We start from the raw sequence: 26,300 nt of genomic DNA, 5'->3' as shown, positions 1-26,300 counted from the left end.
TTCCCATAGGGAATCATGCTACTGTACATCGCAGGAAAAACTGCTGCGGGTCCGCAGCGGCCAAAACCGCTGCGGAACTGCAGCAAAATCCGCAGCGTGTGCACACAGCCTTAGTGGAGATGGGATTTCATGAAATCCCATCCAGTATGCTGTAATATCTGGCCACTGTGGGTTGGACACTGCGGATGTTCAGAGCGTCCAAACCTGCAGCATTTACTGACCGTGGAAACATACCCTAAGATTAAAGTCATTGGCTCGCTATAGATATCCATTGGTGCAAGTGCGTAATTGTCATCTGAGTGATTTCTTAGGGCTCATTCACACCAGTTTTTCTCGTACGAGTGCAGTCCAGTTTTTTTTCATTGATAACACTCGTACCTATGATATATTATGGGGCTGTTCACATGTCCATTTTTTTTCCATATATATATCAGCAAAACCGTATGTCAGATGTAGGACCTGACCTTCAGCACCTTCCTAGACAAAGCAATTGAAATCAGCAGGATAGGCAATTATAGCTAAAACATAACTTTTAATGAGATTCCATAAAAAGGCTCCTGGCCACAATGTCATAACAAATATCCAACCTAAAGTGCATGTGCTCAAGATAAAACTGGTATGGTCTCACCCATAAAGAGATTCCTTTATCTCCATTTCAACAATGTCACTTCACCAAGGAATGAATGCGTCCCTTTTTCTTTCAGACAAAAAGATAACAAAACACAAAAAGGAGGGACTATTTGTTACAAATTACCACTCTGTGTCGTGCCCCTGCATTGCTGCTGCCCTGACAATGGCAGTACCCTAGAGTGGGCCTAATCATAAATTACCCATAGGGTTATGTTGCCTTCCCCATAAGTTGTGTAGCCTCCCCAACGCGTTTCCCCCTCTGTACAGAGGGTTCATCAGGGGGTTTATGGGAACCCATACACAAGCTGTGGACAGGAGTGGCGCTGTTTCTGGAAGACAGCAGCTATGCTTTTCTAATCTTGGACTTTTTTTTAATTTAAGTTTTTTTTTTTTTTTTTTTCTGTGATTTTTCTCTTGAAGCGACGATTCTATATTTACTCTTTTATGTATGATGTCAACTCGTCCTGAACAGTAATACCACATGGCATCATCCAGTCCGTTCTTGACATACTGTTGTTACTGTAGTGACCCCCCGCAGGGCACTAAAAATGAGTCATGTACTACAATGCAAGTATCCTCGCAGGACATAACCCAGATCACCCTGGAGCGACATGTCCGCATTATGATTAGATGGAGAAACCAGCCTTAAAGGGAAAGTGTCATCACAAAATGACCTATTGTTCAAATCAGGTGTTTGTGTTAAATGTTTTTGGTGTTTATATTTTTTTTACATATCCTAATTTGTATTAAAACTAAAAATAGAAATCCTGCAATTTTCTCACTAGCCACAGGGTCTTTTTTTTTTTTAGCTGGGGCTCATAACTCCCTGTTTCAGCAAATCCACATGTACTTTAGCCATAATGAACAGACCCAGAGCGTATTTTTTTGTATTGAAGCATCTAATGAGCATGTGCAAAGGTTATTAAGAAGGGAAGGGGAGGAGGTTAGTTGTGATATCACCTTTTTGTGATTGGTGGATGCTGTATATCTACTGTATATAGAAGTGTTGTCAGTCATTGTAGAGGAGGAGGTGAGCTGTGATATCACTTATTGTGAATGGTGGATCCTGTGTTATCTGCTGTATATAGAGGTGCTATCAGTCATTGTACAGGAGGTGGAGGTGAGCTGTGACATCTTCTATTGTGATTGGTGGATGCTGTATATAGAGGTGTTATTAGTCATGGTAATCCAGCCTTTGCGGAAAAGGAAATTGCTGTAAACCGTTTCTGAAAGAATAGGAAGTATGAATATAAAGTAGCCCAAGTGGCCAGTAAGAAAATTGCAGTATTACTCATTTTAGTTTTAAGTTGAAGAAGCTCTCCTCCTCCCATCAAAGTTTTTATCCTCTTAATATATTGCAATCATCCTATTATACAGCACTGTGTACTTACAGTTGCTCATTTTGCCTTTCTACACAGTAAATTCTTTTTTTCCATTAGGTCTAAGACTGATGAGCAGAATCCTTCTAGAAACAGGAGGTCAATTTTTCTCTGCAAAAGTCATCAGTCACAGCAAAAGTCTATGGCGGGGAGGAGGGAGCAGCTGGGTCAGGAGATGTAGAGGGAGATGATAAATATACAGTTGTGGCCAAAAGTATTAACACCCCTGCAATTCTGTCAGATAATACTCAGTTTCTTCCTGAAAATGATTGCAAACACAAATTCTTTGGTATTATTATCTTCATTTAATTTGTCTTAAATGAAAAAACACAAAAGAGAATGAAGCAAAACATTGATCATTTCACACAAAACTCCAAAAATGGGCCAGACAAAAGTATTGGCACCCTCAGCCTAATACTTGGTTGCACAACCTTTAGCCAAAATAACTGCGACCAACCGCTTCCGGTAACCATCAATGAGTTTCTTACAATGCTCTGCTGGAATTTTAGACTATTCTTCTTTGGCAAACTGCTCCTGGTCCCTGATATTTGAAGGGTGCCTTCTCCAAACTGCCATTTTTAGATCTCTCCACAGGTGTTCTATGGGATTCAGGTCTGGACTCATTGCTGGCCACCTTAGAAGTCTCCAGTGCTTTCTCTCAAACCATTTTCTAGTGCTTTTTGAAGTGTGTTTTGGGTCATTGTCCTGCTGGAAGACCCATGACCTCTGAGGGAGACCCAGCTTTCTCACACTGGGCCCTACATTATGCTGCAAAATTTGTTGGTAGTCTTCAGACTTCATAATGCCATGCACACGGTCAAGCAGTCCAGTGCCAGAGGCAGCAAAGCAACCCCAAAACATCAGGGAACCTCCACCATGTTTGACTGTAGGGACCATGTTCTTTTCTTTGAATGCCTCTTTTTTTTTTTCTCCTGTAAACTCTATGTTGATGCCTTTGCCCAAAAAGCTCTACTTTTGTCTCTTCTGACCAGAGAACATTCTTCCAAAACGTTTTAGGCTTTTTCAGGTAAGTTTTGGCAAACTCCAGCCTGGCTTTTTTATGTCTCGGGGTAAGAAGTGGGATCTTCCTTGGTCTCCTACCATACAGTCCCTTTTCATTCAGATGCCGACGGATAGTACGGGTTGACACTGTTGTACCCTCTGACTGCAGGGCAGCTTGAACTTGTTTGGATGTTAGTCGAGGTTCTTTATCCAACATCCGCACAATCTTGCGTTGAAATCTCTTGTCAATTTTTCTTTTCCGTCCACATCTAGGGAGGTTAGCCACAGTGCCATGGGCTTTGAACTTCTTGATGACACTGCGCACGGTAGACACAGGAACATTCAGGTCTTTGGAGATGGACTTGTAGCCTTGAAATTGCTCATGCTTTCTCACAATTTGGTTTCTCAAGTCCTCAGACAGTTCTTTGGCCTTCTTTCTTTTCTTTATGCTCAATGTGGTACACACAAGGACACAGGACAGAGGTTGCGTCAACTTTAATCCATGTCAACTGGCTGCAAGTGTGATTTAGTTATTGCCAACACCTGTTAGGTGCCACAGGTAAGTTACAGGTGCTGTTAATTACACAAATTAGAGAAGCATCACATGATTTTTCGCACAGTGCCAATACTTTTGTCCACCCTCTTTTTTATGTTTGGTGTGGAATTATGTCCAATTTGGCTTTAGGACAATTCTTTTTGTGTTTTTTTTCATTTAAGACAAATTAAATGAAGATAATAATACCAAAGAATTTGTGTTTGCAATCATTTTCAGGAAGAAGCTGAGTATTATCTGACAGAATTGGAATTGTAGGGGTGTCAATACTTTTGGCCACAACTGTAGGGACAAAAGACTTCCTGTTTTTTCACAGAGCAGAGAAAAGAGAAGAATTATCAGGGTAGAAAGGCAAAATGAGCAATCGTAAGTACACAGTGCTATATAATATGATGGCTGCAATATATTAGGAGGATAAAAGCTTTGATGGGAGGATGTGAGGAAGAGGTGGAGTGCTTCTTAAAAATTGAAAAAAAGATTGTTAAATGAAGAAAAAAAAAAAGCCTTTGCCGAAATCAAATGTTTTGAGAAATATATGTGACAAATATTTTATTTAAACAATAGTTAATTTTCTGATGATAGTTTCCTTTTAAGAATGCCGCCTCAAACTCAAAAATATTTCCCGGATCCACTCATTCCTCAACCACAAAAACACTAGTGCATGCTCTTATCATCTCCCGCCTCGACTACTGCAACCTCCTACTCTCTGGCCTCCCCTCTAGCACTCTGGCTCCGCTCCAGTCCATCCTACACTCTGCTGCCCGACTAATCCACCTGTCTCCCCGCTATTCCCCAGCCTCCCCCCTATGCCAGGCCCTTCACTGGCTTCCTATCGCCCAGAGGCTCCAATTCAAAACCCTAACCATGACATACAAAGCCATCCACAACCTGTCTCCTCCATACATCTGTGACATGGTCTCTAGGTACCTACCCGCACGCAACCTTCATTCATCTCAAGATCTCCTTCTCTACTCCCCCCTTATCTCTTCTTCCCACAACCGCATACAAGACTTCTCCCGTGCTTCCCCCATACTCTGGAACTCCCTGCCGCAACACATCAGACTCTCACCATCAAAGGAAACCTTCAAGAAGAACCTGAAGACTCACCTGTTCCGACAAGCCTACAGCCTGCAATGATCCTTGGTCTACTGAACCACAGCACGACCTGCTCTACCCTCTCCTACTGTATCGTCACCCATCCCTGTAGACTGTAAGCCTCGCGGGCAGGGTCCCCTCTCCTTATGTACTTGTGTGTCCCTTGTCTTACACATGTTTACTATACTTGTCTATATTTCCCCTTTTCACATGTAAAGCGCCATGGAATAAATGGCGCTATATAAATGCATAATAATAATAAATAAAAAGAACAATCAGGGTCTATGCATGATATATATTATGCCAGAGGGACATTACTGAGGGATAGGGGGTGAATAAAAGTTTATTCACAGATTATTACCCACTAAAGCATTACCGTATAGTGCTGAAATCTCAAGGTTACACTGTGCCCTGGCATCAGCGCATTCACAGTGACCCTACTTTTTGTGGGCACTGACCTCAGTGGAGTGCTACCCCATCTCCAGATTGCACTGTGCAGCCTTGAGATGTCAGGGTGCAAACGAACACTAGACCAGTCAACTGTAACGGACGAGATTGGGGAGTGTTAGGTGACAATTGCAATGGTGACAATGGGGTGTATATATCATATAAGGCCAACTATCCACATGCGAATATTTGTAATTAAAGAGAATTTGTCACCAGGTTTATACCACATAACCTGAGAGAAGCATATTTTAAAAAAAGAGACCCTGATTCCAGTGATGAGTCACTTGCTGGGCTGCTTGCTGTAGTTTTATGAGCAGGAGATTATCACTAGAAGATTTCGGTAAATCCTGGGTACATTCATGGGTCCATTGTTGTAAACTACCACATTAGCCAGTGGCTACAAAACTGCAATGTATGAACTTGGCTTAAAACAAAACTTGTGCATGTTCCTGTCTTACATTTGGGGAATTGTGGGGCTGCAGGAAGATTTGGGGATTCCCAGACCCTCCTCAGATGCCACCATTTTTAGACTAAATTGGGCTTTTTTCAAGGGCACCGATGACGGGAGCGGTTTGGGTTGCCATGGAAACTAACAGATGTGCTCTCCCTTCGTCTGCGAAAGGGGATAATGCATTGATGCACATGATGAGAGAGAACGCGGTTACTGAGTCACGCCGAGCCTCCAGGCCCCGCCGGACGTGAGGATGTCTGCGAGAGCCTCCATTACATACTGAACCTCACCGGCGGACTAACAAAAACACTAATGCTGCTTTTTAACCCTCTGCTGTCAGCAATGTCCACCAAAACCTCAAATCACCATTACCAACCCAGACAGGAGAAGTAAACTATGTAATCTGAAATCATCTCTATGGTCATAGGTGTATACCTCGCTGCTTCTTCTGTCACTTTTTTAAGGATATTCCTATCTTATAATGTGATGGCAAATAGCGAGTATATGCTATCACTTTATGATCAGGTCAGAGGCGTATCTAGGCTTTCTGGCACCCGGGGCAAGAATTCAGTTCGGCGCCCCCCCACCGCCCAAGTACATATGCGACTTGCACACTTAGCCATGTACCTGCGAGATGCTCTTCCTAATGCTCTCAATGTTCAGTAAAAAACTGAGAGAAGCAGGAATAGAATCTTGTTGTCACAGGACCATGAAAATCGCATATGAGTGAAATGTCCATGTGATGAGTACTGCAACCTGCAGAGCTGAATCCTGACATTGCAGCTTCTGAATTCTCACAACGAATGCACTGCACACTTTTAGGATTCTCCCTTGCCGATGTACAGTCATGTCAGCACAAGTATGTGATTTATATACTTCTGCCCACATTCCGACTAGACGTGCCCGGCCTCGCTCTGTTCATTTTCATTGAGTGAGGCCACACATGTCTAGTCAGCATGTGACCGCATGTATGTAAATTACCGGCACGAGAGAATCCTGACAGCGTTCAGTGAGCACTGTGAGAATTCAGAAGTCTGCAGTCACATAGAATGACTGCAGACTCAGCACAAACCTGGACAACCCCTGTAATGTTCCTAACAAATAAAAACATGAGAATAAGTCCGTATCACAAATAACATTTACATCCAGGTACCTTATAGATGACGTCGTCTCTGCAGTCAGTCACCTTTTCTTCTAGACCCCATGATGAGTTTTCTCATCCACATCTCGTCTCTGCAGACTTCCATCTTCTCCGGTCTTCTGCAGCAAATCTCCACACGACGCCCTTAAAGATAGAAGTGTCATTATAATGCTCCTAAATAAAAATATCTGCAATATACTGTCGCCTCACACTATTCCCCTCTAGCATCCCACCTGCTCACCATACTGTCTCCTCATATATTTACCCCCTCACTCTCTATACTGTCTGCTCACACATACCCCTGACTCCCCATACTGTGTCCATCCACTTACATTAACCCATTCGCTCCCCATACTGTCTGCACCAATCCACCATACTGTTTCCTCATACATACTCTTTATTTTGTGTCCTCAAATCTCCCCACACATTAAATCCCCCCATCCCCAATCCCCCACACACATTAAGTACCCCCCATCCCCACTCCAAATCCCCCCCAAACATTAACCCAATCCCCACTCATTAACCCCCATCAGCACTCCAAATCCCCCCACCCCCACTCCAAATACCCCCACACATTAAAACCAACCCCACTCATTAACGCCCCCACACATTAACCCCCATCCCCACTCATTAACCCCCATCCCCACTCTAAATACCCCCACACATTAACCGCCATCCCCACTCTAAATACCCCCACACATTAACCGCCATCCCCTCTACAAATCCCCCCCATCTCCACTCAGTAACTCCCCCTCATCTCCCATCTTCGGTGGTTCTTCAGCTACACAGAGGAGCACACTTACCACCAGCGTTTGCTTTGGTCACCGGGGAGTGACGTCAGCAGCGTGATCACATGACATGTCACGCTGCTGACGTCGCTCTGGCCCGGCGGTCAGAGGCTCAGAGCTTCATTTGTACTGGCGTCTGTATAGACGCCAGTACAATTGTTCCCTGGGAGCCGGAACGCGCTCCTTCTCTGCGCCGGCTGTCAGCTTGACAGCTGACACAGAGAACCGCCGACTCCCAGGCCGGGGGGGGGCGGCAGAACGCAGCCGCCAGGGAGGACACTGCGGTCCGCTGCATTAGGCGGCCCGACTGCGCCCCCCTGCTGGCTGCGCCCGGGGCAACTGCCTCGGCTGCCCCCCCTAGATACGCCCCTGGATCAGGTGGGATCCGAGCTCTGAGACCCCCACTGATCATTAGATCATAGAGCAGACAGCATTGGGGTACCTATACAGCCACCATTATACTTCTCACAGGGTTGTATCCAAGCTACGTGGCACATTGGAGTCTCTAATAGATTCCTCAGATTGGATACAAATGTGGCAAAACCTCAACTGCAAGAAATATTAGTCCTATTTCATGTCTGGTACAGTGGATTCATATAGGTAAACTGTATCAGTATGAAATCTGTGAATGCTCAGATTGGATACAATTGAAGAAATCGCTCAGCCGTAAGAAACATCAGGTCTCAATTGATTCCATACTCCAGACCAATACAGACCTGATACTTCTCACAGTTGTATATTTGTTGCAATATTATCCAGTCTGAACAATCCTTTACAGATTCCAGATTGATAGTTTTTACCTACACTATACTGATCTATTGTAGCAGTCTGGAATGTGTAAAGGATTGTTCAGACTGGACGCAGTTGAGGCAAACCCTCAGCTGTGAGGGTCTGCGCACACGATGTGGATTCTGCTGTGGATCCGCAGCGGATTTTGGCCCTGCGGATCCGCAGCAGATTCTCCTGCGGTGCACATGCTGCGGAAAAATCAGCAGTAGATAACGTTCATTTCCACAGCATGTCAATTCTTTGTGCGGATTCCGCAGCGTTTTACACCTGCTCCATTATAGGAATCCGCAGGTGTAAAAACGCAGGTGAAAGCCACACAAATTCTGCAGGAAATCAGCAGTAAATATGCACTAAATCCGCAGGTAAAACACAGGTCATTTTACGTGCCGATTTAGCAAAATCTGCACGGAAAAATCCGCAGCACACCTGCAACGTGTGCACATACCCTGAGAATTATCAGGTCTGTTACAATAATCAATAAGGGTGAAATGTGTCCACATTATTCAGTTTGAATACTGTTGTAGCGAACTCTCAGCTATGAGAAATATCAGGTGTGTAAATACACTCCTCAACATTAAGGTTTGTGCACACGACCGTATTTTCAGACCGAGTGAGATCCAAAAAAAAAAAAAAATCGAATCACAACATTATTCTATGGCACCGTGCACATGTCCGTCTTTGATTTGATATTTGGATCGCACTTGGCTGCTCAAGAAAATGAGTCCGTGGAAAACGTCGGAGTGCACTTGGATGACATCTGAGAGCAATCTGATTTTCATGGACTGACAGAATGGAGAAGATAGAGACATTTTTTTCCACATCCCAGAGATCGGATCACACTCTGATCAGAGTGTGATTAGGATAATCAGCCAACTTCACTCTGAACCCTAGCCTTAAAAATTACAAATTATAGTGATCTGAAAATCTTGAAAACCTTGCTTGACAACGACCTGCAAAGGTCGAAACGTTGCGTCTTGGCAGAATAAAGTTTTTGAAAATTTCTAATCACCTGGAAGGGATGCTGTTCTTCTTTTCTACTTGATGGTATATGCTCCAATTGGGTCATTGGACCAGAACGTGCATCTCCCTATTGAAGTGCTGTCGGCAAACATATGTTGATATTGGACTTAAAGGGAACCTGTCAGCAGGATTTTGCTCAGTAAACTACAGACTGTGTCAGGTTGGTGCTGTTATACAGAAAAAAATGATACCTTGGTTGATGAAATCCATCTTGTGGTTGTTCTGTAATCTGTATTTGCAGTTTTCAGTTAATGAGATTCTCATGCTCCGGAGTGGCCTGTGGGCGGGGCTGTGGGATCCCTGTGGGCGGGGCTGTGGGATCCCTGTGGGTGGGACTGTGGGATCCCTGTGGGCGGGGCTGTGGGATCCCTGTGGGCGGCCTGTGGATGGGGCTTTATGTGGTGCTCTGTTTAGATATTCATCTGTATTGGTTTTTGACAGGTATATTGAATATACTATTGTGGGGTGGCGAGCATGTATCTGTTTATGCCTATAATATTGCCGAGTTTAAAAAGAGATTAACTTTATCAAAATGGCACTGGCGCATGTGTAGTAGCATCTATCACATTCCGATAGATGCTACTGCGCATGTGCTGCCACTATTTTGCTAGAGATAAAAAATGTGGCTTCAGCAAAATGGCGGTGCTTGCGCAATAACAACTATCAGAACGTGACGCAATAAATGCTACTGCGCGTGTGCCGCTGCTGGCGCCATTTTGATGGGTTTTTTTTTTAGCTAGACAATATTATAGTTATAGAGAAATCAATATAAGAAAGTCCTTACAATATCATATGGTTCTAAATAGAACATCAAATCAACAATGTGAATCCAGACAATCACCACCGTCCAGAGCACAAAACATGAACCATGAAAGCAATTGGTTACGTTTAAAATAATTATTAATATTAAAAGTTAATGAACCAATAGCAAAAAAGTCATATACCAGGTGCCTCTAAATTTAAAGGAAACAGAACCACCATGCAATGTATACATATAAAGATGAATAGACCATCCAATATAGATTACATAGAAAAAAACCTTTTTGTACTATAGTTGAGAAAGGTAATTAAATTAATAATTTATCTTCATATTGGATATCTTTCAAAGGCCTATGTATAGATGAAATCACAAATCAATTTGCAAAGTACATATAAATTGTCTTTTTGTGCTAAGAATGATCACTCAAGAACATCTACTATAAAAGAAATATATGCACAAAATCCCTAAAGATAAAGTTTTACCTGTTAGGAAGGAAAAAGTAGTCAGAGAATATAAGGTCACTATAGAGATATCTAATAAGCCAAATATAAGCGCTATTACATAAAATCCCCTATTAGCAATTGTAAAAGAGTATACACAAATTATCCGAATCAAAATAAATGTAAATGGAAAGTGGATACAGTGACTCTCTATGGGGAACAGAGTGTGAGTACTATTGCACAGAGTGTATACAATGGATCTCTATGGGAAACAAAGTGTGAGCGCTATTGCACAGAGTGTATAAAATAAATCTCTATAAATCTTTATAGAGATTTATTTTATACTCTCTGTGCAATAGCGCTTACACTCTACTCCTCATAGAGATCCATTGTATACACTCTGTGCAATAGCGCTTATACTTTGCTCCCCATAGAGAGTCACTGTATCCACTTTCCATTTACATTTATTTTGATACGGATAATTTGTGTATACTCTTTTACAATTGTTAATAGGGAATTTTATGTAATAGCGCTTATATTTGGCTTATTAGATATCTCTATAGTGACCTTATATTCTCTGCCTACTTTTTCCTTCCTAACAGGTAAAACTTTATCTTTACGGATTTTGTGCATATATTTCTTTAAGGCTATGTTCACACGTGGTGGTTTTTTCGCTTTTGTTTTAACCGCGCGATTTTGCCGCGAAAAATAAGCATCCCATGCATTACTATGGGATTCCGCAATGCTGTGCTAATGCTGCTTTTTTTACCGCGGCGGAATCGCTTCGCCGTAAAAAACGCAGCATGCTCAATTTAGCGGAATCGCGGCGATCCCGCACCCATAGGACTGCATTGTTCTGCTTACTTTCCGCATGTGGCTGTGCACACCATGAGAAAAGTAAGCAGAACATTTGCGGATGGTACCCACGGTCCAGAGGAGAGGAGACTGTCCTCCAGGCTCTTGGTACCATATCCCTGTAAAAAATAGAACTTAAAATAAAAAATATTGTTATTCTCACCTTCCGGCGTCCTGCGCAGCCTTCCCGCCTCTCTTCACGCTCCTGGTCCCAGTAATCCTTTCCGAGCGATGACGTCCGTTCTCGCGGGATCGCAAATGACCGCGAGACGTCGCGATCCCGCGAGAACGGACGTCATCGCGATAATTCTCGCAAAGGATTACTGGGACCGGGAGCGTGGAGAGAGGCGGGAAGGCTGCGCGGGACGCCGGAAGGTTAGAATAACAATATATATATTTTTTTAATTATTTTGTACATCCTATCTTTTACTATTGATGCCGCATAGGCAGCCTCAATAGTAAAAAGTTGGTTACACTTGTCAAACACTATGTTTGACGAGTGTGACCAACCTGTCAATCAGTTCTCCAAGCGATGCTACAGATCGCTTGGAAAACGCTAGCAATTCTGCAAGCTAATTACGCTTGCAAAATGCTAGTTTTTCCACGGGAAAATCTCGGGAATTTAAAATGCGATTTTCCCACGGAATGGAATTTGGAATTCTCGCGGTAATTTCCGCTAGAGTTCCGCTACGTGTGGACGTAGCCTTATAGTATATGTTCTTGAGTGATCATTCTTAGCACAAAAAGACAATTTATATGTACTTTGCACATTGATTTGTGATTTCATCTATACATAGGCCTTTGAAAGATATCCAATATGAAGATAAATTATTAATTTAATTACCTTTCTCAACTATAGTACAAAAAGGTTTTTTTCTATGTAATCTATATTGGATAGTCTATTCATCTTTATATGTATACATTGCATGGTGGTTCTGTTTCCTTTAAATTTAGAGGCACCTGATATGACTTTTTGCTGTTAAATTGGTTCATTAACTTTTAATATTAATTAATAAAAATTATTTTAAACGTAACCAATTGCTTTCATGGTTCATGTTTTGTGCTCTGGACGGTTTTGATTGTCTGGATTCACATTGTTGATTTAATATTATAGTTATAAACAGATTCATGCTCGCTGCCAACATTTTGATGAAGTGTCTTTTTTTTTTCTAACCCCACAATAGTATATTCGGTATATAAAATAGGAGGCAGGTCACTGAAGGGTCAGGGACCTGTCATAACCCAATACAGATGAATATCTAAGCAGAGCGCCACATAAAGCCCCACCCACAGTAACACCCACAGTCCAACCACAGACCGCCCCACGAGAATCTCACTAAGGCCGGGGTCACACTGGCGCGGAATACGGCCGAGTGAGAGGCGCTAAAAGCACGCATTAGACACGGACCAATGATTCTCTATGCGGTCCCTCGCACCAGCCGTATATTTCTCATCCGTACCCTACGCTCCGTGCCAATCGCAGCATGCTGCGATTGTCAGCGTACTACGCCCATAGTACGCCAATGCAAGTCTATGGGTGCGCAAAAAATACGGATTACACATGGACCACACATGTGACTTGCAAGAAATACGCACCCGGTGTCTTTTAGCAATGCCGGCAATTCAGTGCGCGATACAGTAAACTCACACTGACAGGTTTAATAAAGAAACGAAAGAATAGATATAGACACATAGAATACATATATATATATATATATACACACACACACACACACACATATATCTATATATATATGCATTCTATGTGTCTATATCTATTCTTTGGTTTCTGTTATAAACCCTGTCATAGGGCTCCATTATATGTCCATTTTGCAAGCCTGCGAGAAAATCTCGCCATACGGATGCTTAAATGCGCAAAATACGCGACCACACCTTGATTACGGATGACATACGGAGCACTATTTAGGGGTCATTCATCCGTATTACGCATGTAAAATACTGACCGTATTTTGCGTCGGTTAGTGTGACCCCGGCCTAACTAAAAACTACAAATAAAGATTAAACCACAACTACAAGACAGATTTCATCACCAGGTATCATTGTAAGGCCGGGGTCACACTTACGAGTGCATTGCGAGAAATTCGAGCGAGTCTCTTGCCTCAATACCCGACACTGTCTTCGGCACTCAGGACCGGAGTGTGCGGCTGCATGTCTTTCTATGCAACTGAACGCTCCGGTCCGAACCGCCGGCGGCAGTGCTGGGTATTGAGGCGAGAGACTCGCATTGCAATAGCAAGTGTTACCCCGGACTAATCAGTATAATGGCGCTGACCTGACACTCTCTGTAGGTTACTGAGCAAAATCCTGCTTGGTTCCCTTTAACAAGTCCATCCATCCTGTGATTGCTATCATTCCATGACTTTTCCTTCTGGATGTGGCAATTTCAGTGTTGAGGAGTTTAATTTTAAACTCTTAGGGCATGTTTCCACGGGCTGGATTTTAGCTGCGGATTGAACGCTGCGTACAGCTGCAGAATTCAATCCGCAGCGTCCAGGTGTTACAGCATAGTGGAGGGGATTTTATGAAATCCCATCTCCACTATGTGTGCGAACACGTATCCGGCGGCCCTGCGTTTCCGGACATGCGGCGCATCTTTTTAGGCCGCAACATGTCTGTTTACCTTGCGGCGACGCTCTGTCTCTGCAAGGTAAATAACACAGTCCTATGTATAGGGTGTGGCGAATCCGGATGTGTTCAATGACCACATTCGGAATCACTGCCTGTAAAGAAGGGGGTTGTGCTTTGGGCAGAGCAGGGTTTCCACTCCGTCCAAAGTGCCGACAATCCGGCCCGAGGAGACGTATCCTAAATTTAAACAAGAATGCTCCCGTTCATTGGCAGCAAGGAGAAAATTTGAAAACGTCGAGAAATTGAAACAAAATAGTGGTAAGATGTTACTTGAGTCGTTCTATTCACGTTTTGGCGTAAACTACACCATAAATAATTGCAAATTATTATGTCTGACAGAACTGTGCAAAGATATAAATATTTACGCCACCCTCACCAAAAATTAAGGGACTGTAGACATATCAAAAGGGCATGGCTCCTTACCTGCTAATTTATTAATTGCATGGACAGAAAAGAGCGCATTCGTTTTAGCATACAGTATGGCACATTTTAATCCAACCGGATATGTGAAATTTACTCCAATATCTATTAAAAAGTTGGAAAACTTTTAATTTTACATGAAAAATATATTTATTTAGAAAAAAAAACAACAATGCAACAAACACAAATTCTAATGGAAAACATTGAAGATCCCTCAAATGTATCCAGCCTTTCCAAGCAGTGGCATGAAAAATACACAAGTGGGCCGTGCCAGCATTTCCGTGCTGTGGGAAGGTAGGACAGATGCAGAAAGTGACTCACGGATTAGTAAAAGAGGAGAGATTAGAGGAGCGAGTGGGCAACCAAGCAGATGATCTGTGGTGAGAAAGAACTGAGAAGGCAACGACAAGTAGTCAGGAAAGAGGCAGAAAATGAAGAGTGACACAGAGAGAAGGGGGATGTGAGAGGCAAAGGACAGAGACAGCTGACGCCAGACCCATGCTCTTTCTCAAAGTCGGCGCCTCCAAAGATGCAGCACTATGAGACATGGACACCTGAATGACCTGAAAGGGCAATTAATAGTGTGATATGGACCAATACCCATAGGAGGCCAGAGCAAGAAACTGAGTTTACAGACCAATAGCCCATGATGACAAAACAACCGTAGAAACCCCCATTGTTTCCACTGGCAGATGCAAGTTTTGCTAAGGGCGGCATCTCAATCGCTCACATCCATTGTTGGGTCTCATACACCTGATAGATGCCAATAGGCTATCCCAGTGACCAGGCTAGAATATATTGGTATCTCATGGTATAGTTCTTTTTTTTTTTTTCTACACTGTATCCAATTCTTAACATATGCCTCCTACTGCCTAAGGCTAGCTTCACAAAGGGCGCAGCGCATGCAAAATTCTACTAGCGCACGGTCAGCACACCCTATGCTAAAGATAGGGTGTGCAGATCGCATGCAGCCGTGTGCGATACTAGGCGGAGATGACCGGAGGGGGCGGGCAGGGGGCGGGGCTTAGCGGCGGACGTGCGCTGCGGCCCAAAACGCTAGTGTGAAACTAGCCTAAGGTGGTCGAAAACTCCTATTGATGTATAACTCCAATAAACACTGCAAATGCAATGTGAATAGTCCCTAATACATCTGAGGTCATCTTGCCAGTCAAATGTGACATGAGGGTTCAATGGTGCCAACTCCCACCACGGTGGGCTCCAATCACATATGCTGAAATATAGAGCCACCTTCCCCTGACATAGTTCTTGAAGTTTCAGTTAATTTAATTGGTGTATACTGAAGTATAAATTGGCACCACGTGTTCCCTTTTGGCACTTCACTGATTCCTTTAATGAAGCACTCCTCCTCCTCCTCCCATCAAAGTTTTTATCTTAATTTATCGCAGTCATCATATTATATAGCACTGTGTACTTACAATTGCTTATTTTGCCTTGCTACCCAGCTAATTATTCTCTTTTCTCTGCTCTATGTAGAAACAGGAAGTCTCTTGTCCCTTCAAAATCATTCCTCTCAACTTCTGACACAGCTGCTCCACTTTTCCCCCAGCCATTGACTTTTTCAGTGACTGATGACTCATACAGGGAAAATTGACCTCCTGTTTCTACATAGAGCTTAGAAGGATTCAGCTCGTCAGTTATTAATCACGTCATGTCATAGACCTGATGGAAAGAGAACAATTAACTGGGCAGAAAGGCAAAATGAGCAATTGTATGTACACAGTGCTATATAATGTGATGATTGCAATGTATTAAGAGGATACAAATTTTGATGAGAGTGCTTCTTTAAAGTTCAAGTAACCAGTTTGGCAGTATCACTATCACATCGCTCTCTATGTACCCTGATTGGCATTTACATCTGAAGTTTTCTACAAGGTTGCATCATCCATTTACTGGATGTGACAATCTATAATAAAGTCTGATATTCAATTCATTTACCATGAAGAACATGATAATCACCAGTATAAGATCCTTCCAAACAATGCTGTAGAGTATCATATTCTTAGAGGATATGCTGGATAGGATACTCTTCGTGTGTGAACGCTGTATGATTCGAGCTGCAACATTTAACATTTCCTTCGGTACAATTTCAATCAGCCAGGAGCAGCAATGACGTACCCAGACTTGTACTTCTAGTGATTGTAAATAAACACATCACCCAGCATTAAATTCAAAACTGCATACAGCGCTAATTCTGCCTAATTTCCAGAAAACTGCATTGTAAGGAGTGTCTGGTTTTTTCGCCAGTAAATGTACATCACAACACAGTCGACATCTGAAAAATGAATACGGACAATTCTAAATCCATGAAAGTACAAGACATTCTGAGCATTATGTACTGTTATAACCCTAGGAAAAATGGAAATTCTCCAACTTCTACAGATGCATAAAATAATCAAAAAGGGGAGAGTATTATAGTAGTTATATTCTTGTACATAGAGGGCAGTATTATAGTAGTTATATTCTTGTACATAGGAGGCAGTATTATTGTAGTTATATTCTTGTACATAGAGGGCAGTAGTATAGTAGTTATATTCTTGTACATAGGGGCAGTATTATAGTAGTTATATTCTTGTACATAGGGGCAGTGTTATAGTAGTTATAGTCTTGTACATAGGAGCAGTATTATAGTAGTTATATTCTTGTACATAGGAGCAGTATTATAGTAGTTATATTCTTGTACATAGGGGGCAGTATTATAGTAGTTATATTCTTGTACTTATAGGGCAGTATTATAGTAGTTATATTCTTGTACATAGAGGGCAGTAGTATAGTAGTTATATTCTTGTACATAGGGAGCAGTATTATAGTAGTTATATTCTTGTACATAGGAGCAGTATTATAGTAGTTATATTCTTGTACATAGGGGGCAGTATTATAGTAGTTATATTTTTGTACTTATAGGGCAGTATTATAGTAGTTATATTCTTGTACATAGTGGGCAGTATTATAGTATTTATATTCTTGTACATAGGGGCAGTATTATAGTAGTTATATTCTTGTACATAGAGGCAGTATTATAGTAGTTCTATTCTTGTACATAGAGGCAGTATTATAGTAGTTATATTCTTGTACATAGAGGCAGTATTATAGTAGTTATATTCTTGTACATAGGGGCAGTATTATAGTAGTTATATTCTTGTACATAGTGGGCAGTATTATAGTAGTTATGTTCTTGTACATAGGGGCAGTATTATAGTTATATTCTTGTGTATTATAGTAGTTATATTCTTGTACATAGGGGCAGTATTATAGTAGTTATATTCTTGTACATAGGGGCAGTATTATAGTAGTTATATTCTTGTACATAGAGGCAGTATTATAGTAGTTATATTCTTGTACATAGGGGCAGTATTATAGTAGTTATATTCTTGTACATAGTGGGCAGTATTATAGTAGTTATGTTCTTGTACATAGGGGCAGTATTATAGTAGTTATATTCTTGTGTATTATAGTAGTTATATTCTTGTACATAGAGGCAGTATTATAGTAGTTATATTCTTGTACATAGGGGCAGTATTATAGTAGTTATATTCTTGTACATAGAGGCAGTATTATAGTAGTTATATTCTTGTACATAGGGGCAGTATTATAGTAGTTATATTCTTGTACATAGAGGCAGTATTATAGTAGTTATATTCTTGTACATAGGGGCAGTATTATAGTAGTTATATTCTTGTACATAGTGGGCAGTATTATAGTAGTTATGTTCTTGTACATAGGGGCAGTATTATAGTAGTTATATTCTTGTACATAGGGAGCAGTATTACAGTAGTTATATTCTTGTACATAGGGGGCAGTATTATAGTAGTTATATTCTTGTACATAGGGGCAGTATTATAGTAGTTATATTCTTGTACATAGGGGCAGTATTATAGTACTTATGTTCTTGTACATAGGGGCAGTATTATAGTAGTTATATTCTTGTACATAGGGAGCAGTATTACAGTAGTTATATTCTTGTACATAGGGGGCAGTATTATAGTAGTTAAATTCTTGTACATAGGGGCAGTATTATAGTAGTTATATTCTTGTACATAGGGGCAGTATTATAGTAGTTATATTCTTGTACATAGGGGCAGTATTATAGTATATTCTTGTACATAGGGGCAGTATTATAGTAGTTATATTCTTGTACATAGAGGCAGTATTATAGTAGTTATATTCTTGTACATAGGGGCAGTATTATTATTATTTATTGTTATAGCGCCATTTATTCCATGGCGCTTTACATGTAAGGAGTGGTATACATAATAAAAACAAGTACAATAATGTTAAATAATACAAGTCAGCGACTGGTACAGGAGGAGAGAGGACCCTGCCTGCGGAGGCTCACAATCTACAAGGGATGGGTGAGGATACAGTAGGCGAGGGTAGAGCTGGTCATGCAGCGGTTTGGTCGATCGGTGGTTACTGCAGGTTATAGGCTTGTCGGAAGAGGTGGGTCTTCAGGCTCTTTTTGAAGGTTTCGATGGTAGGTGAGAGTCTGATATGTTGTGGTAGAGAGTTCCAGAGTAGGGGTGATGCGCGAGAGAAATCTTGTATGCGATTGTGGGAAGAGGAGATAAGAGGGGAGTAGAGAAGGAGATCTTGTGAGGATCGGAGGTTGCGTGCAGGAAAGTACCGGGAGACGAGGTCACAGATGTATGGAGGAGACAGGTTGTGGATGGCTTTGTATGTCATGGTTAGGGTTTTGTACTGGAGTCTCTGGGCAATGGGGAGCCAGTGAAGGGATTGACAGAGGGGAGAAGCTGGGGAATAGCGGGGGGACAGGTGGATTAGTCGGGCAGCAGAGTTTAGAATAGATTGGAGGGGTGCGAGAGTGTTCGAGGGGAGGCCACAGAGCAGGAGGTTGCAGTAGTCAAGGCGAGAGATGATGAGGGCATGGACTAGGGTTTTTGCAGATTTTTGGTTGAGGAATGAACGGATTCGTGAAATATTTTTGAGTTGAAGTTGGCAGGAAGTGGAAAGGGCTTGGATATGTGGTTTGAAGTTGAGATCAGCGTTAAGGATTACCTCGAGGCAGCGAGCTTGTGGGACTGGGGAGAGTGGGCAGCCATTTACTGTAATGGATTGGTTCGTTGGGGGGGTCACATGAGATGGGGGAAAGATGATGAATTATGTTTTGTCCATGTTAAGTTTCAGAAATCTAGCGGAGAAGAAGGATGAAATAGTGGACAGACATTGAGAGAATCTGGTTAGTAGGGAGGTGATATCTGGTCCAGAGATGTAGATCTGTGTGTCATCAGCATAGAGGTGATACTGAAAGCCATGAGATTCTATGAGCTGTCCCAGGCCAAAGGTGTAAATGGAGAAGAGCAGGGGTCCTAGGACTGAACCTTGTGTGACTCCGACAGATAGGGGGCGAGGTGATTATAGTAGTTATATTCTTGTACATAGAGGCAGTATTCTGAAAAATAAAAAGTGGTTGTAGCCATCTGGCAGAAGCCTTTTGAATACATTACACTCCTTATCAACCTCTGTCACCATGGAAACAACCATTGCAGTCCATGCATTCTCTTCCTGGATACAGATGTGGCTAAATAGTGGTAATGTTTACAATGGGAGTCATGAAAATTTTTTATCTGAATATGTGATTTGTAAACCTTTCATTGTATTTTACATGGTCACTGTTAGTAATAGATCATATGGCTCGGCTATGCTATCACTGGTATATTGGGGGAGGGAGGTCAAAAGTGTGATTCTCACTAATCGCTAAAACAATGTGCTAGCTGCAGTCTAGACAATACTCTGTGAGCTAAACAGCCTGGACTGCAGGGTGATAATTTGTAGCAATCTAGCAGATGTATTTATCTCACAGAGCATTGTGTAGACCAGATACAATTATCAAAAAGCTGGATTAACAATGTAAGGATTGCTGCATCTCAATCAAAAGATGTATGCTTTAATTTACTTATTTACAGCAAGCACAAGTTTTAAAATAAAAAAAAAAGTTTATTCAAAAGTTGCAGAACTTTTCACTATAAGATAATGCTAATGCATGCTAATAATGCACTGACATATGTGGATTTCCCATTCTGAAGTGTAGTGAAAGATTATGGAAGTTGATATTGCAGCCAAATCTCCACCCAGATTTCCTAGAAAAAGAAATGCACAAGTTAGGATGATTTATTAGTACTTCTCTTAGTTTTGAGGAAGTGCACTTTCAGCATTTGTTATGGGTCGGCTATTAGGTGCTGACAGAATAGAGGTGCAGGATGGGGTGAGATTGACGTTTGTGATGACAAGTTTTCAAGGCTGAAGGAAACCACAGCAAAGAATGTCAGAAGGAGATGGGTCCGGGCTGATACTGGTGCTAATTAATGTCCAGACAGCAATAGTCTCGGACAGTGCTTTCACTTAACACCCGAAAGATGCAAACTCTCTTAGGAGCAGACGGGAAATCAATTCTGGTATTGACAACTGTTTGTGATAGATAAGAATTGAAGAAAGACCACTGTCAGCAGGGTGTAAGGTTTTGACAGAAGCAGCGGATCCCAGAGCTTCACCCAGAAAACCAGATATTTGAAGTAAATAAATATGGTGGATTATTGGGAAGCCCCAAATAAACTCCCAAAAACGGGCATTTCTGGAAGATATTTTTGCTTCACACTGTCATGATCCGCCATAACACAGAGACCCAACATCCATTGCATAGGTGCATTGCCACCTGTGAAACTTTCCAGAGCAAGCAGTGACCCTCTGCTCCCAGAGAGCCAGCCCAAAAAGTTGAGAAGTATGATGTAATCATGAGTTATAGTCAAAGGTTTAACATGAAGCTTCTGGGCCTCAAATTGAAATCTGTAATAGGTCACATCTACCATGTGCCATTTATTATACTGGTGTCCACTTATGGGGTAGAGGTGCTTTAGTGCCTCCACAGACACCAAGATCTTCTGCACCCCATATAGCTAAATTGCCAAAGATGTTACCTGACATTCCTGGACCCTGAACACTACCCCCAACCATAAAAAGTGTATGGTATGGCCTTGACAGAGGCTATGGGGCTCTTTTACTTAGACTTGGGTATGGCTGTTATTGTTCTCTTTTTTTATTTTAAAGAGAACCTGTTATCACAATTTAACCTGTTAATGTAAAGGTATGTCCATAATGGCCTTGTTGTACTGATTTAATGGATACCTGTAGTGAAAAAATCCATAGCCTGGTTCTTATTTAATTCACCTTCAGAGCGCCGGAGGTTAATCTTAGCATGCGGCCGCATCTATCACCATTTTGCTAGAGAACGCTGGGACATGAATGTGTGCAAGCGCCGCCAATGGCAAGGGTGGCACTAGCGCAAAAATTAAAAAAGGAGGCTCATACAAATGCGCAGGGACCAAGGCAGAGCCGAAGACCCTACCCACAGTCTCGGCCCCACAGTTAAACAAGATCAGGCTATAGATTTATTCACTACAGGTATGCATTAAATCAGTATAACAGGGCCATTATGGCCATAACCTTACATTAACAGGTTAAATCGTGATGACAGGTTCTCTTTAACGACCTTCGTCTCGATCTGCAACTTGATGGATGAACGATCTGTAGGAAGATCGATCTTGTGCAGCCTAGATTCATCCACCAAGGTTTCTCCACCATTATCTTGGTTGTATCATGCCATCGGGTTGCTGGTCTTCCTCTTTACCTTTTGACTTCTATTCTTCCGACCATGATATCCTTATCCAGTGATTGATCTCTTTGCATGATGTGTCCAAAGTAGGCAAGTAGTACGAGTGACATGTCTGACATGACTTGTTCCAAATCTGGCTTGGTATGCTCTAATGTGACATTATTAAAAGTGTCACCTATGAAGATGCATGATTTAATTTAGTGATATTCTGGGAAAAAAAGTTACCAATGAACAGAGAAAAATAATATTAGAGATCGATGTGGCCCCATAGGAACATACTCTGTTGTTGGTGGCAGGACGAGCCAAGAAGAGTGAGTGATGCTTGCTGTAAATCACTCAGCGTTATCTCATCATCATCCGAGAAATTACTTGGATCAATAAGTAAAATGTCCTGTTATCGCTTATGTCCCTTGGGTCTGGAGCACTGCGGTGTCACATCACCATCCAAACAAAAAAATGCTACATCACTGCAAACCCGGATCTTCCTGACAGTGGCCATATCTAGACCTGGGGCCCCCAGCACATAAGAAGAGCAGCCAGAGTCCATTACTTGAGATCTATATTTTTAAATAAACAATGCATACATAGGAATTTCCTTATATATTTGATACTTCTTATCGGAGACGGTCCATAGTGTGCAGCACGGCATGTAATTCATGTTAGTCACCACCGTCCATTTAGTCTGTAGCAGAGTACAGATCACTGTTTACAGCAGCCTGTATTCTGTCATTGCCATGCATTAAGATATTAGAAGATTGCTGTTTGTGCAGTTGACTAATCTAGATTTTTGCTGGATTTTAATAGATTTTCAGAATGAGGTATGTATTACATATGTAGCAAATCTGAGTTTGTTAAATATAGCCTTTGTTGTCACACAATGTGTGCATTTACATAGCACTGCAGGTAAACAGACTATAATGCAGCGCCAAGCAATTAAATGACACATTGAGTTATGCTACATCTGTAATTCTATATTTATGGTACAGATAGGATACAAAGTAGCACCTGGTATAATACTGATACATCCGGATAGAGATCATGGAACATGACGTGCGTATTAGCTCATTGCCATAATGAGTGCACATTGGTTGTAGTGTGCAGACGCCATAGTGGAAGCTAAAGTTCGGTGTTAGTCTTCTCAGTGGTCCAGCACCAGGCAGCATTTGCTCACAAACCTGTTCTAGCCATGCACTTCTTTCAATCTCCCCTCCCTCGCTCGCTCCCATCTCAGCACCCTCCCCTTCTCTCTCCATCCCCCATCCCTCCCCTTGGCTCTCCATGCATTGTATTCCTGACTTGGCTCCTGGTTTGGGAGCGGCAGGAATACAATTAGGGGCTACCAGGATTTGATATCTATTCATCCGGCTGCCTGGATCTTCATCTCCATCCCTCCGTCTCTACCTGAGGATTGTAGGGACCCCTCTCTTACAAGGCTGCATACGGAACCAAGGAAGTATAGCAGATCATTCTCCATGGGTGGGGGGTCCCTTCTTCTTATCACCCCCCACTATTAGACATGAAGAAGAGTTGGATCAAAAGACGCTCTCAGGTAAGAGAGGAGGAGAGAGGGGAGGGAGGATGGATAAACAGAGGAGGGGATTGGCATTTATGGGGAATGGATAGGATATAGAGGTGACTAGCGTCAGGCCAAGTGATGCTTCATTGGGCAGAAGTGGGTAACAGTGGGTATTGACCAAACTGCCAATGCCTTACATGTAAGTTCCCATGTAGTGCCAATATGTACCAATCCAACCACCATTATTGAAGTTACGGAGCCCAACAACCAAACCTCTCCAGCACTTTTTGCACTTCTACTCTTAATAACCAGGTCCATCAAGACTGATGGAATCTCCATCAACCCAGCAGAAACTGGTTATATAATGCTCTTAACAAACCTATGAGGTTTCACCAACCCAATGAGAACACTTCCCTCATCTGATAACTAGAGTTAAAAGTCACATTCTCAAATATGGTCCTGCTAAGAACAATAGTCACGGTAAGAACAATGGGGCATCAAACAACAATGGAGTGGGTTTATTGTAGCAGTATTTTCTGATTGCATTGGCTTGTGATAGAAAGATCCATCAGCAACACATTGATCAATGTATTATAGTAGAATTTCTATAGAGGCTGTAAGAGATTGAGTTGTCAAACCTTGGGTACCTAAAGCTTTTCATTGTACGGTTCCCAATTCGGTCCCCAGGATGGGATTGCAGGGTCCTCTACTGACAAGGTGGGAGCCATTGCCCATGTGGCCGTGTTGATGTATACAGATGCTGGAACAAGCTGTCTACATTGCTACTAAGGCGGCCACTTTCTCAGCAATGGTCCCAAAGATATTTTCCGGGGGACTTTAGTTGGTAAGTTTTATGGGAAGTGTTTAACACTCCAGCTGCTTAGTTCAATGAGAAAGCATTAAAGGTGTAATTACCTTAGTACAATACATGGATAGGGACGAGTGGTAATATCCAGAAGTTTATCAGCAGTAGGGAAAAGCTTAATGTCGTTACTTGCCAAATCACGTCTGTAAGTTTTTTTTATGGGAGGATGCATGGGCCGTGATCTGGGTACAGTATACAGTGTATATGGACAGAGTATAGATTGCTCAGACTCTGCTGCATAGATTGATCAGACTTTGTATCATTCGTAGACATCTGATATACTGTGTAAATGGATCTAGGGAAGTAGATATCGCCCTAATGGCATCTTACAATTCATGGTTATGTTTAGACCCGTATTCTAGACATCACCACAGTCCTGTAACATCTATTTTGAACGACCACGAATCATAAAAGTGGCTGTCCCATAAATATGTATAACCTATTATCACGATAGATAAAAAATGTATCTTTGGTAAGGGGTTCAACCATTTGGACTCCTAGTCCCAAAGTCCCGTGTACGGAGCAGTAAGGAGCATGTGCGACACTGCCATATTGACTGTCTTTAGGAGTGGCAGTTGCACATGCTCACTACCACTCTACCACTCCTTTCACACAGAGAGATCTCAGCAGCCAAACCCCAAGCAATAATCCATTTATAATCTACCCTGAGAATACGTGATAAATGTTGTTTTTGGGGACTACTGGACAACTACTATTTAAACGCTTAGGCCTGTTTCACACATCAGTTTTTGGCGTCAGTCAAAATCCGCCAATTTCTGAAAAAAACCCGGATCTGCCAAAAAAGGGGCGGATCCGGTTTTTTCCCCCATAGACTTACATTAGTGGCGGATGTTGACTGACGGTCGTCCGTCACACCCGTTTTTTGACGGATCCGCCAATATTTTAGCGTCTCCCGGGCGGATGAGACGGACTCTGCAACTTTTTTTTGTTAACGGTCCGCTATTTTCAACTGCGCAGACCCGGCAGCTTTTTTCCAGGAACATTTTTAACCCTGAATGCCGTTCCGGGATATCTCTCTCTTTTCCAGGCAGCGGTTCCTTTAAATTTCATCCTTCGCCAGATCCGTCAAAACAGTGGTCCGGTGGCACACGTTGATGTGAGAATGGAGACGGATCCGTTTTCTACCATTTTCGCGGATTGCAACTGACATCAAAAACGTATGTGTGAAACAGGCCTAAGTGCCCTGGATAAAAGAAAAAAACAAATACTCTCTTTTTGGATGGGTGCTGTTCCAGTGAGGTCAGCGCGGTTTCTCCTACCTTTTAGGTGGCAGACAGAACTGTGAAGGCTGCAGCCCATCAGCGGTCGCTGGTAGGCTGCAGCACTTATTTGACATAGTAATGTAATGTGACCGCCAGGAGACATGGCGCCAGTCCAAACGATAAAGTTTACTTTATTGTATAAGAAGGGGTTGTCCAGTAATTAACAACACCTTTAAGGTTAATAATAAGGTAATAGAGGTCCCTCTTATCTAGGCTATGGTTACTTTAAAAGGGTTTTACAGTATGGCTGATTTCTTCCAGAAGCACTCCAGTCTATGAGTTGTCATTGGTAAAAGAGCTAGGCTCCATGAAACTGATTCCTACTGAACGCCAATAACCAACACTTCCTGTGGACAGGTGTGGCGCTCTACTAGGAAGAAGTTGCCAGGTTTTTCTCTTTCTAGTCAAACCCTTTTAAGAGATTCGGTCATACACACTTTGGCCTCACTAGTATTCATGTTTGGTGGGAAGTCGAAAGATGGAGGACATCCCATGAACCATGACTATGGCCAGCCTCAGAGCATCTCCATCAGCCGCAGGCAAAGCTAAGAGATATCTCAGCTGTTATATAA

General features: G+C 42.2%; 1 protein-coding gene across 4 annotated transcripts in view; it reads left to right on the top strand.

The window, feature by feature from the left end:
• Positions 1-26,300, top strand: part of SPEG (striated muscle enriched protein kinase) — a 239,638-nt gene that overhangs the window by 60,762 nt on the left and 152,576 nt on the right. For 2 of the 4 annotated variants that reach the window (XM_073545453.1, XM_073545452.1), the window contains exon 1: positions 23,242-23,613. The exons of the other annotated variants lie outside the window; for them this stretch is intronic. In XM_073545453.1, the coding sequence (XP_073401554.1) occupies positions 23,581-23,613 (33 nt within the window). In that variant the 5' untranslated portion in view covers positions 23,242-23,580. Of the gene's footprint in view, positions 1-23,241; positions 23,614-26,300 lie in introns of those variants that run through there. 4 annotated transcript variants of the gene reach the window in all.

Source organism: Dendrobates tinctorius, unplaced genomic scaffold, assembly GCF_039654945.1.
Source record: "Dendrobates tinctorius isolate UK_male_01 unplaced genomic scaffold, ASM3965494v1 ptg000143l, whole genome shotgun sequence".
NCBI lineage: Eukaryota > Metazoa > Chordata > Amphibia > Anura > Dendrobatidae > Dendrobates > Dendrobates tinctorius.
The sequence above is the reverse complement of the archived record's forward strand: the minus strand, read 5'-3'. Positions and strand labels throughout refer to the sequence as shown.